General features: G+C 36.8%; 1 protein-coding gene across 2 annotated transcripts in view; it reads left to right on the forward strand.

Moving 5' to 3' along the window:
- Positions 1-16,586, forward strand: part of MGAM (maltase-glucoamylase) — a 186,717-nt gene that overhangs the window by 105,397 nt on the left and 64,734 nt on the right. Inside the window, exons 4-14 of one of the 2 annotated variants that reach the window (XM_070514919.1) lie at positions 3,634-3,757; positions 3,867-3,976; positions 4,301-4,455; positions 5,283-5,454; positions 8,371-8,470; positions 9,230-9,342; positions 10,670-10,795; positions 12,875-13,006; positions 13,103-13,201; positions 14,352-14,465; positions 15,367-15,451. The exons of the other annotated variant lie outside the window; for it this stretch is intronic. Of the exons in view, the coding sequence (XP_070371020.1) occupies positions 3,634-3,757; positions 3,867-3,976; positions 4,301-4,455; positions 5,283-5,454; positions 8,371-8,470; positions 9,230-9,342; positions 10,670-10,795; positions 12,875-13,006; positions 13,103-13,201; positions 14,352-14,465; positions 15,367-15,451 (1,330 nt within the window). The remainder of the gene's footprint in view (positions 1-3,633; positions 3,758-3,866; positions 3,977-4,300; positions 4,456-5,282; positions 5,455-8,370; positions 8,471-9,229; positions 9,343-10,669; positions 10,796-12,874; positions 13,007-13,102; positions 13,202-14,351; positions 14,466-15,366; positions 15,452-16,586) is intronic. 2 annotated transcript variants of the gene reach the window in all.

Below are 16,586 nucleotides of genomic sequence, written 5' to 3' on the forward strand. Positions count from 1 at the left end.
GATCCCCTCCAGTCTTTTCTGTTCTCTGAAAAGGATGAGGCAGAACTATCAATTATATATATGGAAAATTAAAGAGTACATTTAGGAAGATTTTACGGTTATAATGTGATTGCTTTGTTTATAATAGGCATGAAACATTGATTTAAGTTATATTCATATTGTGGTTTTTCAGAGCAATTACATCAGATGTTAACATGTGAAATATTTGTTAATGCTATAGTACCTTTTCCAAACGAGTAGTTTTGTGACATACTCTGTTTTCTTTTAATCACAAAATCTATGCTGAGTACATTTATTTAATAAGAAAGATTCAGACATTATAGCTATGTACAGTATAAAGTGGGGAAGTCCTTATTCATAATGCTTCCTCTCCATCTCCAAATTCCCTTCCCACAGTCAATAGCTTTGTCTGTATCCTTTTCTTAACCTTTCTATGCTTTCGAACATATTTATACGTTTCACATATATTTATATATTTTTGTTTTAACACAAATTTGATTTACTATATGTTATTTTATAACTTGCTTTTTAAATTGGGAACATTTAAATGTACCACATTATCATATTTTAAAAATACTTTGCTTCTGTTGAGGTAATCATAAGATTTTCTTTTGTCAGTGTTGCGAATTTCATTAAAATATTTCTTAATTTTGAACCATTCTACCTTTTGCCTGATAAACCTTACTTGGCTATTGTACATTAATTCTTTTAATATGCTAATGAATTTAAATTGCTAACATTTTGTTAAAGTTTTATATGCCTACATTGTTTAAGTGAAATTGGCTTATGTATTTTTGTTTGTTTTTTTGACTTTCTTTGTCCAGTTTGTTGCCAGAATTATTCTAGTTTAATAAAATGAATCAAGAAACTTTGCATCGTTTTTTATGTTCTGAAAAAAAATACGTGAAATGAGAATATTCTACTTCTGAAATCGTCTAGGCAAGGTATCATTTTTTTAGGGAAAGTTCTTTGACTACTGCTTACAATTCCCCGTGGCTACTAGACATTTCAGATTTTCTAACTCTTCTTATCTAATTTTGATTATTTGATATTTTACTATTTAAACATCCGAATTACAGTTTCACATTCATTGGGAAAAATTTGTACAGTTTTCTCATAATTCTTATTTGTATCAAAAAATCCTATTTATCTGTTATTCTCCATTTTTGTTTTGAATCTTGTCTCCCTCTTTTTTTTTGTCAAAATAGGACTTGATAAGATATTCATATTTATTTGATCTTTTCAAAGAGTCTCCTTTAGATTTCACGATCTGCCAAACTAATATGAAAACATATCCTCACACTATAGTAATCATCAACGTGAAATCATAGCAGGAATTGATACACACGCCATTGGAGTATAATAGGAAGCCCTCAAACACATATTCTTATTCTCACAAACGTGCACTTAAATTTAGTTTAAAATAAAAATGGCATTTCAAATCAGTAGTGGAAACAAGGTCTGTTTAATTAATGGTGTTTGTCTCACTCGCTGACAGCACTGTGTCATGTGGACTTAGGTGAACGATTGCAACAGGGCAGGCGCTCATTTCATATTTTGAATTGATGACCGCAGATGCTTGCTTCTTTCCTCTTTCATTGATTATTCCTTTTACTCTCATTAAATTTTCATGTAGATTTTGTGGGTTTATTTTGCTCTTTTATAGTTTCTTGGGTTGCATATTGAGTTTTTCACTATATACGACCTCACTTTCTCTCTGTCATGATCCTCCCTTCCCTCACCTGTGCTGTCTTTTCACTCCTTTGGAATCTCCTACTTGAGTGTTGTTGTCTGGGTCCATTGGTCTCTTCACTTATCCTTCCTTGCATACTTTCCGTTTCTTTATCTTTGTGTATTATGTTCTGGGATAATCCTAAACTTGCTTTTTAAAAATTCTTTTTTTGTCTTGACACTTTTCTCTTTTACTGTTTCCTTTTTGTTATTCAGTCCAAATATTAAGGAGTTTTAAATCTTGTTGTGCAATACCCTAACTTTCAACACTTTTTTTAAATGGAGGCAACAGTTATGTACCTGTCTCTGAAGATAATAATTCCATTTATTTTGAAGACTTGTGCTGTTTTTTCTGTTAACTGTTTCCTCTAATTTGTTTCTTCTGTTGTTAAGTTTGATGCCTTTCTCTCATGGTGTTGGTTTCTCTCAAATGTTTGGTGGCTCTTGACTGTCATCTTTGATTTAATTGTCTATGATGCCTGTCCTATTTACCTTGGCTTACACTGAGTATTTAGGAGGGAAGGAAAGGACTGTGGGAGAAATATGGGGACTTTCCTGATGGTGTAGAGGGGGCAGTTTATTAGCTGGTGCATTGCATGCCTTCTGGCTCTCAATGTCTCTCCCAACTCCCTTAGCCTCTGAACAAATAATTTGGGATGCCCACCAGTTAGCGAGAGCTAACCAATAGCCATAAGGAATGTTGGATTGGGCAGCTAAGCATTCATACTACAGCTTCCCAATTAATCATCCAAAACTATATTCCACGTTCTCTTCCACTTCTCCACACTGACTTGGCTTGAAGAAATGTTTTTTCTCCTCTTGTGTTTTAAGCTATGAATATATTTTTCCCTAGTGTTGATAAATCTATTTTCTATGTTTGAGGAGTTTTGTAATATTTCTAGTCTGCCATATTGCATTATATTCTGCTGTTTTCTAGTGGATTTGGAATATTTTCCTTCGTGACACTTCTGTCACTTCATGTAAATTTAGTTGGGTAAAAAGGTGGCTGTCTGTGTTTATTTTAACATTTTGATTCAATTTGCCACCTATTTTATTTATTATAACAAAACATTTTTTTGCATAAATTAATCTGAAAGTTGTAAGACTTTTCGAAATTACATCTCAGCAAATAATAATAATTTTAAAAATCCATAATCAAACCACGCTGAGAAACCACATGCCATTTATTTTTGCCTTGTGGACACTGGATTTTTTTATGTCACCATCTGTCCTAGTTCTATTTTAATTTTCTCTATTTTCCCTTGCTTTACTTTCCTTACTTTTTAGAAAGGCATTTGTTCATGCCATATTGTTAGCCATTTCTATGACTCTTCTTTACGAGCATGTCACAACTGCTTGGTCTTGCATCCCACTCACTCATGGATATTGTGTGCCTCCAGCTTCATCTCTCTTACTCTGTGTTCTCGGCACAATGAACTGGTGATTTTTCTGAGTCTGTCATGCTTGCTGCTTTCTCAGCTTGGAATACTGCTCTGCTGTTCACCTGTCTAACCCATCCTGGTGCATTAGGACTGGATTTACCTTTTACCTACCTAGAAGCCCACCCCATACCACTTGCAGTCTTCTAGGCTGGGTACAATGGCTGGTGTGTGTTTTCTCTTTGCCCCTGGGCACACTATTGGGGCATTCATTTCATCATACAGTAATTATCTGTAAGTTTGCTGAAGGCAAGAATTGCGCCTTATTTATCTGTATTATTAGTTCCTTGTCTAGTAGGTCATAAATGCATATTGGATGCCTGGATAAATATATGAATAAAAGAAGAATGAATAAATGACTGAATGTAATTATGACCTAACAAATTCTTCTTGGAATAAAATTGTTTATAGATCAGTAGACAATACTTCCTTCGTTTCCTATAATGCTAACTCTATGCCACAGGCTGTCTGCAGATGGCAACATAAATGCTGCTGGAAGCCTGGGTCAGATGCTGATGTCCCTACATGCTTCTTCCCCAGGAACTGGGGCTATAATGTCAGCAATGACTATAAAAATACAAGCACAGGTGAGCACGGGCTTAATGTTGCCCCAGGGAACAATTTTTTATGGTCTGGATAAGTTAACTGCAAAATAAAGGCGATAAGCTTCTCTCTCTCTCTTCCACACACCCCTAGGGTTTACTGCCCAGTTGAAAAGGTTGTCATCCCCATCTCTGTTTGGATATGATATCGTCGACACCCTCTTCACAGCTGAATATCAGACAGCCAATCGTTTTCATTTCAAGGTTGGTTTGGTAGTTATTGAATACATCTCTGAAGACAGTGCCCCTACACTGGGTTCAGATCATTCTTCTGTGTGCACTGCATAGAGGTGTGGAGGCAGAGGTGCTTCTGTTCCTCTCTGCAGGAATCTCCTGATGGGATGGGCAGGCTGATTTTTATTCGATAGGGGACACATGATTGAGTGCTTTCTTCTCACCAATCAGGAAACACAGGGTCAAGACTTAGAAGCTATTCTCATTGGGGGGTATTTGAGAGCAAAAATCTCTTGTAAGCTCTACAAGGAAGTGTCTTATCTAGAGTTGTCCTGTCTGTTTTCCTTCTGACAGATCACTGATTTCAATAACATGCGCTATGAAGTCCCCCATGAAAATATTCAGCTGTTTAATGAGACTGTTGATACCTCCAATTTGAGCTATCACATAGAGGTCACTCATATACCCTTCAGCATCAAAATAATGAGGACGAGCAACAAAAGAGTCTTGTGAGTTTTTTAATACCATTTGTATATCTGAATATACAATCCCCATGACATTCATTCTGACTTACTGTGGGTGGGCAATGAGATAAGTATGACTTAGGAAAATGTTTGAAATTCAGAAAAATGTCAAAGCTTTTACTGTAAATCATTAACACCATTAATTTGTCATGACTGCAGAGCAAAGAATAGTGAAATGTCATGTGCTGGGTGTGCTAAGTTGTATAAATACACTTGTGGTTCATGGATATTATGAAATAGGGAATTCTATTATTTTGGAACTCAACTTCACTGTTTATTATTCTAAGTTATTACTTCCTGAGAGACCTACCATCAATCGCTTAACAACAGCTTGAGCTTAATCATAAATTATACTGGAGAAGATACAAGGATTAATGTCAGTAAAATCTGTATTCAGGTTCTGGCACCAGCAAATCACCAGGCAGCTGTGTGATATTGGGCAAAGTACCTCGCCTCATTGGCCTCTGTTTCCTTGTCCATAGGAAGGGAATCAAAAGTCCGCTGTTGTTACATGTACTGAGATAATATTTATAAAGCACCCAGAATAGTACTTGACATGAAGCAGATGCACAGCAAATGTAAGGCCACATTCTTCTCTTCCCTCAATCATCCAACATGGGTTTCTGGTATCATATCTCTGGTGCTATGCTCCTCTAGAGATAAAGAACCAGGGACGCCCTAGAAAGGCCTTTAAAGGCAGCGTGAAAGTGGATGATAACACTGAAATGACTCTTCTCAAAGTGTACAGGAAAAGGAGCAGTTTCCTGGCAGAGAGGGCTGTTGGGTGACTCTCGCTCTTACTCCATGCCCAGGTTGGACACGAGCATTGGGCCCCTCCTGTTTGCCCAGCAGTACCTGCAGCTGTCTTTCCGACTGCCCAGCGCCAACGTGTATGGGCTGGGGGAACATGTGCACCAGCAGTACCGTCACAACATGACCTGGGAGACCTGGCCCATCTTCACCCGGGATGCCACCCCCACTGAGGTGAGGTGCCCTTCCTCCTGCTGATTGCTCACAGTAAGGAATATCGTCCCTCCTTTCCAGAAAGTAACCTACAGAGTTATATCTATATATTATTTTGCCCAATTTAGATCTGTTTGTATTGGAGAATATGTACTTGTTCTTGAGGTTTATAAACTCACAATTAGTAATATATCAATTTTTAAAAAATCTCACTTTTCAAAGAAATTTAAATTTAAATTTAATGACTATGCTATAGCCTAATATATATTATAAAACACTTATACAAAATAACTATGTCTGTCTTTTACAATTGAGTAGTTATCTAGGGGAGAGCTTCAGCAGGAGCCATTCTCAGTAGAACTTTGTAGACCAAAAAATGCCTCTTTTGTTTTCCCCCTGAGGAAGATTCATCCTGAGCTAACATCTGTGCCAATCTTCCTCTTTTGTTTGAAGATTTGTCCTGAGCTAACATCGGTGCCAATCTTCCTCTATTTTGTATGTGGGTCACCACCATAGCATGGCCAACAAGTGGTGTAGGTCTGTGCCTGGGAACCCAATCCAGGTGACTGAAGCAGAGTGTGGGGAACATTACTACTAGGCCAAACAACCACCATGGGTCTGGCTCCCTAAAAATGCCTCTTTTGGCAGCTTTAGTCTTGTTCTAGTTCTCTACTAGTCAAAGTGTGTTCCAGAGAGAGCAGAGTTGGCATCACCTGGGCGGTTGTTAGAAATGCAGAATTTCAGGCCATGGCCCAGGCTTACTGAATCAGAATCTGCATTTTAACAAGATCCACAAATGAATCACTTGCGTGTTAAAGTGGGAGAAGAGCTTATCTGTGGTAAAAGATAAGTTTTTCTCCCTTTCTTTCTTTCTCTCTCTCTCTTTCTTCCTTCCTTCCTTCCTTTCTTTTTCTTTCTTTCTTTCTTTCTTTCTTTCTCTCTCTCTCTCTCTTTCTTTCTTTTTCTCTCTCTTTCTCTCTTTCTTTCCTTCCTTCCTTCTCTCTCTTTCTTCCTTCCTTCCTTCTTTCCTTCCTTTCTCTCTTTCTCTCCCCCTCTCCCTCTCTCCCTCTCCTTCTTCCTCCCTCTCTCCTCCTCTCCCTCTCTCCCTATCTGCCTTTCCTTCTCTCCTCCTCTCCCTCTCTCTCTCTCTGTCTCTCTCTTTCTCTCCTTATTCCTTCTCTCTCTCTTTCAGTACAGGATGGGCAGTACTTTTGTCAAATACATTAAAATATATCACTGGGAAAATAAAACTAAAATATTCAAAGACATACAAAATACAAGCCCAAATTTTAAATTAAACAGACATGAAAACTCTTGTAAATTGCTATAAGAGAGTTTCTAAACTCTTTCTCTTGATTTTTATACTTACCTTGTTGCTGACTTACAGCAAAGGGTTTGGGGAGGTCCCAGGCCATGGACAACACGTAGCATGGTTTTATAGAGCATGTCTTGAAGCCTCCACTGTGCTGATGATGTTTCTCAGATCTGTGCAAGAGCTGCAGGCTGATGTATGTTGCAAAGGAGGGATGGAGCTGAAGTTTTGCAATTAAAATTCCACAGGGGAAGAACAAATCAAGTAGCATATTAACTGGCCCACCCACCAATATCTAATGCAGTGGAGAGAGCATATTTTTTGAACCAAATGAAGAAAAAAAGAAACAATGGCCAGCACATTCTCTAAAGTGCTTGGTGAAGGACCCTGACAAATATGGAATACTAAGCATCATACTAAGTTTGGCTTTCTACAGCTGAAATTCTTGAGTTATATAGTCCCAGATTAGACTAAAATTTTTTCTTTTCTTTTCCTTTTTTTCCTCCCCCTATACCTCTCCTTCCTTCTTTTTAATATTTTTATTTAATCTGCATTCTACTCTATTCAAGAGTTGATGCCAAGAGTCTTCCTGGCTATAATTTTAAATCTAGCTTATTTTGCACAGCCCTCCTGGTCTTCTCTATTTTATGTATCATGCTGATATGTAACATATCTCTTCTTCCTCATTTCCTGGAATTTACCATTATCAGTACCTTTGTCCTACACCCAGGGCTAGGTTTGTGACATCACCCAGGGAGCTTCCTTGTAGCTTTCTGTGTATTATAATCTCAAGATCTTCTAGTCTTACAGCACCTTACAGGTACACACATGATCTCTGTTTGTATCAGTGCTCATCAATGCCCTGTGACAGTTTCAATATCTTTTTCTTTTTAAACTTTTTTACTACGTAAGTATCATATGTCAATTATAGAAAAGTTAGAAAGCACAGTTAAGCATAAAGAAGAAATTCAAAGTTGCTCATAATATCAAGATCTGCTAACATTTTGTTATATATCATTGCAAATATTTTTTAATTTTTTAAAAATAACTTGATTGAGATATAATTTATATACCATAAGCATTATCTGTTTTACGTGTGCAGTTCAATGATTTTTAGCACACTTACTGAGTTGTAAAACCATCATAATCCAGTGTTAGAATATTTTCATCAGCCCAATATGATCTCTTACAGCCTCTGAGATTTAACCTACTTCCTACCTCACTGCCCACCCCAGATGCAGGCAATCTACTAATCTACTTTCTGTCTCTGGAGATTTAACTTTAAAGACATTACATATAAAGGGAATCATACAATATGTATATAGCCTTTGTGTCTGGTTCTTTCACTTGGCATAACATTTATGAGGCTTATTCATGTTGCAGCATGCATCAGCATTCCATTTCTTATTATTGCTAATAGTATTCCATTATGTGGATGTACCATGTGTGTTTTGTCTATCCATTTGTCAGTTGATGCCATCATTTCGATACCTTTTTGATACAATACTAAACTACGTCAGGTGTTGACCAAGTACGTATTGTGCATGGTTTTTGATTTTATTTTAGGGTGAATAAAACACTTTTAACGTGTACTACTATTATTTTTTTTTCATTTTTGTTGACAGGGCATGAATAATCTGTATGGAGCTCATACATTCTTCTTGTGCCTTGAAGACACCAGCGGCTCCTCTTTTGGGGTTTTTCTGTTGAACAGCAATGCTATGGGTAGGAAGCATCTTTTTATCTCAGCAAGAATACGTTTTAGGATGCTGCTTCTATAAAAATGACTTTTGCGGTGAGATCACTGTTTAACAGAAGGCATTTTGGACCTACAATGCTTCTGTAGAAACTGGAACCTGAAAGTAGGTTAACCTGTCTACAAATCCAGTTCGTGCCGAAAGCTATGTTCATTGAAAAATGCTTCAGGGTTCTTTTGAGATGTAATGTGTCCCAGAATATCTGTAGACAGTAGGATTCATTGATAGACACGTTTCAGAGATACCTTTAGATTTCAGTACATAAACCATACTGTCTGTCTGTAGGCAAGAGGCTGTGTTTTGTAGGCTATTGGTCATAGCCCATCCCTTCCCCACTCTAGAATCTTCCTCCTCCAGCTTCTGGATTAATGATACTCTAATAAGGGTTTATTTTTATTTTTTATTTTTCGTTGTCATTAAATTCATCTCTTAAGGTTTTAAAAACTTTTCCTTTGGGTTAAATCTCTCACAAATCCCAGATGTTTGTATTTTTATATGGCCAGATTAAAATAGAATTTGTTTTTGCTCTTAAAATGTCAGTTCTCCATTGGTGATTTGCTCGTATGACATTTTATAAACTTCAACAATTATCTAAAAACAGGAATACGGAGGATTTTCATGTCTTTCAAAATAAGACTGAGAGTCTTTTGGATACCTCGGGTACTCATATTCTGAAGAAGAGTATATTTCAGCCACAAAATTCTAACTCTCCTTTTAATCCTTTCAGAGGTCACCCTTCAGCCCGCCCCTGCAATCACTTACCGCACCACTGGGGGCATTCTTGACTTTTATGTGTTCCTGGGAAACACTCCAGAACAAGTGGTGCAGGAATACCTGGAGGTATGGCTTTGTGTTTAGGTGATCATTATGTATTGCTGTTATCTCATACATTCGTCATAAATTAACAAGGGGAAATTAAAACTTATGAGTAAACTGTGGATTATAAGTGCTGGGATTGTGGGTCTTTCATTCATGTTTATTCATGTATGTTTATTTTGATGCACATTTATTGGGTGCTTTCTGCATGGAAGACAGGCACTGTGCAAGACTTGAGAAATGCAAAAATAAGTCAGACACTAGCCTATCTTCAAGGAACTAATAGCTCAACCTTGTGCGATCACTCATTCCAAAGATCTAAGGTTACAAATCAACAGTTTATTCATTTATTCAATAAATTAAAATTAAGTGAAAAGAAACCACGTAAAAGGAACAGTGATATTTATTTTTGATTCAAACTGTAGGACAAGAAGGAACTTTAGCCACCATTTAGACTGTAGACACACTTCCTACTTTATAGAAGAAAAACTTTAGACACACTTCCTACTTTATAGAAGAAAAAACTCAGGTACAGAAAGATGAGGTGATGTGTTCAGGATGACACTTAATGGCATGTGAACTGTAGTCCCAGACACCAGCGAATTGATAATCAATTAGGAGAAATATGACACAGCCTGAAATAGTTGTAATAGGAAACACTTTATAATAAATGCCATTAATGAGGTGCAAATAAACTATCTGGGAGTTCAGAGGCATGAGAGAAAGCACCGTGCTGAGGGGATTCTCATATTGGAGGCCAAGCACTCTGAGGAATAACGTAAGAGAGGGCTCTGTGTGTGAAGTCTTCTCAATGTTGGCTCGAGCACTTGTAGACTTGGATTTCAAATATAATGCAGTGTTTCTTCACTCATCCCGCTCTTAATCCTATCAGTCCTTATTCCTTTATCCTTAGCACATACTGCTGTCTGAAATTAGAAATTTATTTATTGCTTTTAGGCTCTGTGAGAGCAAAAATTTAAGTTTGCTTTATGTCACTATATCACAAGTCGCTGCCTCAGGCCTCACCACCACGTAAACACTCAGAAAATATTTATTGAGTGAATGAATGTTACTTCTTTCCTCCCAAAATGACACCATTATTCAAGCGTTTTCTGCAAATCATTATTTTCTGATGTTGAAGTTGTTGAGAATACATTTAGGTACTTAGTAAAGAAAGATGGGAGTTATAGAATTTTGCAAATTATCATAAGAAATTACTCTTGGCTCTGACATTTTTAGATCTGGGGACTTTATAGAAAATGAAATGGAGACAATGTTTTCCATGTCAGACCTGGTGTTACAAACAGTGTTGATTCTAAATTCTTAGACACTTCTATATTTATGTTTTCAGCTTGTTGGACGACCATTCTTGCCTTCATACTGGAGTCTTGGGTTCCAGCTTAGTCGCAGAAATTATGGTGGCATCAACGGATTGAAAGAGGTTGTAGATCGAAATCGTGCAGCTGGGATCCCATATGTAAGCTGGAACTTCTCTTATCATGCATCAAGCAACATTTTTAATCTTTTATTTTTTGCGTTTAATTCAGTTTATTAGGAAAAAATACAGATAGATAGATAGGTAGACAGATAGACAGATACACCTACTGTCAGAAATTTGCCTGCTGAATTACCTGTTTCATTATGGAAAGAGCACAGTTTATGTTCAGATGGATACGGTCTTGAATTTTAGCTTTATTTCTTCCTAGCTCTATCAATGTTGGGCTAGTTAATTAATATCTCTGTGTCTTAGCTTCCTCCTTTATAAAATGAGAATGTAAGACTTACTTTGGTTGACTGGTAGTTAGGGATGCCTTATACTAAGCATTTAAAGCATGTAGCATGGAGGATGACCACCGCCAAAGTTAGCTGTTATTTTATAAGAGAAAGCAGCATATGGGGAGATATGGTTAATGAGGGCTGAAGATTTTAATGATGACTGACAGGAAGCGAGTTTCTTGCAGTGTCCTTTGTACTCCTTTCTGAACTAGCAGACTAATTTTGAAAGTTCTATGGTTACAAAGTATTTATGATGTTCAATGTCCACTAGTAAATAAAAAGATAATTATTAAGTGTATAATGTTTGGTAAGTTCCTCCAGAGATGCATAGCATGTAGTTAACGAAGTTATAAAAACAGCTTATTTTGGGTTAGGTCTTTGAAACTGGGGTGCAAGCATGTATTTGGTTAGCATTGGAGGGAAGATTGTACACGTGGAAATGACTCTGGCCTGATCTCAAGATTTTTCAATCCCTTCTTGGAGTAGCAATGAGGGCAGGTAGGGAGATGAATTTTTCCTGTGAGAAAACATGTCCACTATGTTGTTTTGGTGTTAAGGGGAAATTGATTATGTGTTTCATTTACTCCTCCCTTATCTGCCATTTGCAAATACCCAATTCCAGGAGGAATCAGGTCCAATCTTGCCATATCATTGTTTTACAAGGGGCTTTCACATTCATGGTTAACCCTAACTTACTGATATTTTGTCAATGAGAAAATGGAGACACTGCATGGTTAATGACTTTTCTAAGGTCACTGCAGCTAGCTAAATAGCTGGACCAGGATTCAAAAGGGGTTTTGGTCTCAGTCTATCCCCATGCCTCTGAAGGGAGGGGCTTTTTTGAGGTGTTACTGATTCCAAAACAAATGAGCTTCATTCCATTGATTGGATCTTTCCTGCCATGTGACCGTGGAGCACACCTGGGTCCTAAATGACTGCCCAGTAGTAGAACAAATGATGCTTCGTTGGCAACAGGTTATAAGCCACATTCTCCTTCAGGTCTGTAAGCTAGAGCCTTCTAATGCATGACTACATGGGGGACACTTACTTAAAAGATTTTCTTACATCTTTGAGGTATGTGTCAGATTGAGAAAAAAAAAAAAAGAGAAGAAAGAGCATCTGGAGTCAAAGGGCCTATCACCAAAGCCCCAGTTGATCCCCACTCACCCATGCACGTAACCTTGGGAAACGTCACTTAACCGCTTCACATGTCAATCTTCTCACTAAGTATAACATCTGCCCCTCACAAGTTGGTATGGAAACACAAAAATGATGTATGTGTGAGAGTTTGGTTAATTGAAGCTCTATCCCTTTGTCATTTTTCTCTGTCAGTTATTACTCCAGCAGTTTTATGGGGCAGGAAGGCTGTTTTCTCTTCTTGTGATATATTCTAGCTTGATGTTTAGAGTCCAAGTTAGTTCACGATTATAACATTATTAATATACTCATTCAAACAAATATTTAAAGAGCACCTGTTTTGTGTCAAGTGTCCAAGCTCTCAAGTTACAGAAATGAATAAGACACAGTCCCTACTCTCAAGTTCTTCCTGATACCTTATAACATTCAACTTTCAGGACCAAGAGATATAAAACTGCAACCTAAGAGCACTGCGTCTTTCAACAAGGACTTATTTACTCCTAGGAGGTAGCCAAGTTCTTGAAGTTCTGGGATCATTAAGAAATATGGCTTCAGCTTTTATGATCAAGAAGCAGAGCTGTAATACTTTCCATCAGCACGGTGATGTTCCCTAGGTTCTGACTGGCCCTTGCTATTGTTTCAGGATGTCCAGTATTCTGACATAGACTACATGGATGGAAAGAAGGATTTCACTATTGATGAAGAGGCGTTCCCTGGTCTCTCAAATTTTATCAAAGACTTACATAGCAATGGAATGAAATATGTAATTGCTATGGTATGTTTAAACACTTAATTCCCTTGCCTCATTTTTCTTTTCAAAGTGCAAAAGAAATTTACAAAAGCAATATTTATTATTGTATTTATTTATTAGAATCCTGGCATCTCAAATAACTCTGACTACCTGCCCTATGTGAATGGGACAAAAAAGAGAGTATGGATCTTGGATGACAATGGCTTTGTCACTGGGCAGGTAATTTCTCAAGAAAATTAGAGTAAATTACATTTTGGGAAGTTTATACTTCTGGTATGAAGATGGGTGGATGGCAAGTTATGGCATCATTACTGCTTTCATGGCTGTAGAGGTTTCTTTTGTTATTATTTTCAAACCAGGAGATATAATAGTAGAATGATTAAAATTCTGAAGGATTTATTTCTTAATTGAAATACATTTGACATGTAACATTGTGTAAATTTAGGGTGTGCAACATGTTGATTTGATCCATTTATGTATTGTAATACGACTGCCATTGTAGCAATAGTTAGCACCTCTATCACATCACATAATTATCATTTATTTTTGTGGTGGGAATAATTAAGATTTAGTCTCTAAAAAGCTAGCCCCTCACCCTTTAATGATACAGATAATTGAGAAGCAATATATTATTAGAAGAAAATTCATTTTTCTTAAAGTCCTACTGCCTCGAACTTTTTAATTTTTCCCAAGACAATAAATTCAACTATGATAATATAGCAAGATGCTCATAGGCTAATGTTAAACCTACCTCAGCTAATATATATTTAGTTTACTTGAAACTTATAGATAGAGCCCAACCTTTAGTCTAATGCAGCAGTTTTAGGCATTGGACTGGACTGCCCTATTTTCAGGGCAGCTGAGCTTTTACAAGAGTACTTTCCACTGAATAATAAGCACAAAATTCATTTAACCCTTTAGAAAAGATTATTTATAAGCAAAAACAACATATTATTTATAAACATCATTATTCAAAGCAGATTTTAGATGACTTTTAATTAACAGCCCATTAAATGAATTCGATCATTTTCTCCTAAAATATTTCCTGGTTAGAACTCCCAGTATTTTAAATAGTTCTTGTCCCAATTGGCCTGAAATAATGTAATTTTACTTTCTTTGTTTAAACAGGAAAAAGATATTCGATGGCTTCTCATCTATTCGATCAGTTGTTTTCCTTTTCTTTTTTCATCCTTTGTTTCCTTGCATCCATTTTACAATTTAGTTTTTGGGGAGAGTCACAAATTTTGATTAAAAAATGATAAGATGCATAGATGCATGGGGCTTCTAGTAGAAGAAATAGTAGCCAGCAATAAATGCATAAGTGACCCATCAAACGAACAAACTCACAGCCTTCTCCTTTGTTCTCCAGGGATATCCCGGATGGACAGTCTTTCCCGATTATAGTAATCCCATTTGTACTGAGTGGTGGACAGAGGAGTTCAGTGAATTTCATAAAACTCTGGAGTTTGATGGAGTCTGGATTGTAAGTTGTTATTCCAGGATCAAAATTCTTTTGGAAACAGATATTCCAAGTTTTGAGATAAACTTTGACCCTGATCTATAATAAAATGGTTTGCTTGACATTGTGGTATTAACCCCTTTTATGTCATGCTGAGCTTATATGCAGTAAATTACACCCTTTAAAACCTTGGATTTTAACTCTGGATCTGCCAGCAGCTGGTTATTTCTTTTTGAGAAAGTCCTTTACTTTCTCATGGCCTCAGCTTTTACCTCCATTAACTGTCTTTCAACTTAAAAATACTGTTTTCTTAAAAGATATAATTGCTGTTATTTGTTGCACTGATTCATTAAAATTTAAAGTTAATCATTAGAGAATAATTTAATGAGCTTTTTTATTTTTTAGGTAGAATATTTCTTTGAAATTTGAAAGATTATCTCTGTTTGTTAGCAGGATTAGGCATCGCATATTTTTAATGCATTTTAAATAAATGGATTTGATCTCAATTATATCTCCTTGTCCTGCACTGAGTGGAATAGAAGGTGGGAAAAATCATAAAATTGAAATATTACCCTATCTTAGGTTCTTTAAGACAATACTGAAATAATAACAGCAACAATAAAAATGACAATATTTATACAAGGTAAGAATAAGCCTCTGGAATGGTATTTCTTAGTTAACTGATTGAAATCAATGTATAGAAGGTAAAATGTGCCTGATATCATTTGGAGTTGGGAGGCATCTCAGATACAACCTATTCCAAAAGATGAAACGGAGGTCAGGAAAATTTAGGAAGATTACTCAAGATCCCAAAATCAGTTAATAAGAGACCCCAGATATCAGGCTTCTTGTTCAGTAAATATTCCTCAACAACCAACTGTAGGTCAGTAACATTTTCCATTTTGTGTATTTTGTGTCTTTGAAGGAAATGGATGAAGTATCTAGTTTTCTCCAAGGTTCTGATCATGAGTGTGAATCAAACAACTTGAACTTTCCTCCTTTCACTCCTCGTAAGTTTTCACCTGTTTGCTAATGATGTGGGCAATGGACATGTCTAAAACAACCTCAGTAGTACTCAGCGTGGCTAAGAAGAAGTTCACTTCCCAGTTCAAAGGACCCCCCAAAACACCCTGACCACTCTTCTACTGGAGACCTTGCTGCATTATTTGGTCTCTGATTACCGTTTTTGCTGCCATGACCTAAGGGCAAGCAGGTGGTAAAAGTATGCCTTCCATGACTGTGCCACTCTGTAGAGTTCTACATTCTTCCATCCTGTTCTCTACCTCCAGACCCCTCATACAAGTGGTTCAATTTTAAACTTTGTGAGAATATCAGAATACTTTAGATATAAACTTCCTTCCATTGAAGTAAATCTATAACTTTGTTAACTTGTATTTATTTATTTTTTTTAGCTCATTAGCAACATTTTAAAGCATCAACGGTTCCTTTTAGGTCCTATCTGTTTTTATGTCCTATATCTAGTCAAACTCATGTCTCTAATCCCTAATTTTGAAAGAATGTGTGTGTGAGTGTGTGTGTGTGTGTGAAACAGTATAGAATAGATTATGCTGTAGAAGCAAAAGAACCCCAACATCTCAATGGATTAACACAATAAAAGTTTATTTTTGTTTGTATAATACTCTAGTGTGGCATGTGTGGCTCTCATCCAAACAGTAACTCAAAGATCTAGTTATTTCCATTGCCTGGTTCTCCCACCTCAGAGTCTTTTGTTTGCAGCTTCTTAAGTGAAGGAGAGAGAGAATAGAGAGAGTTTTATGGATAGGCCTGGAAATGAGGTGTATTCGGTTTGCTCACATTCCTTTGGCCAGAATCCAATCACATCATGTCAGTTTAACTTCGTGCAAAAGTGTGAAATATAATCTTATACTCCCAGGAAGAGAACACAGGCTTGGTGGGCATCTGGCCAGTCTCGGCCAGTTTACTCTGGTTTGTCTACTTTACTTGCACCCTTGGACCAAGATTTGGTTGTTTCCTTAGCCCTTTTGTTCACCGAAGGAGCGGAGAACGTTTTTAGGAGGAATCTTGACTTCAAACAATTTAACTTCCTGCCAAATCGACCATTTGCTTCCCTTGCTTATTCTTCATCCTTCTCTGCTCAGTCTGTATTCTCTCAGTTATTTTCAC

This window comes from Equus asinus, chromosome 1, assembly GCF_041296235.1.
Source record: "Equus asinus isolate D_3611 breed Donkey chromosome 1, EquAss-T2T_v2, whole genome shotgun sequence".
In the NCBI taxonomy this organism is placed as follows: Eukaryota; Metazoa; Chordata; class Mammalia; order Perissodactyla; family Equidae; genus Equus; species Equus asinus.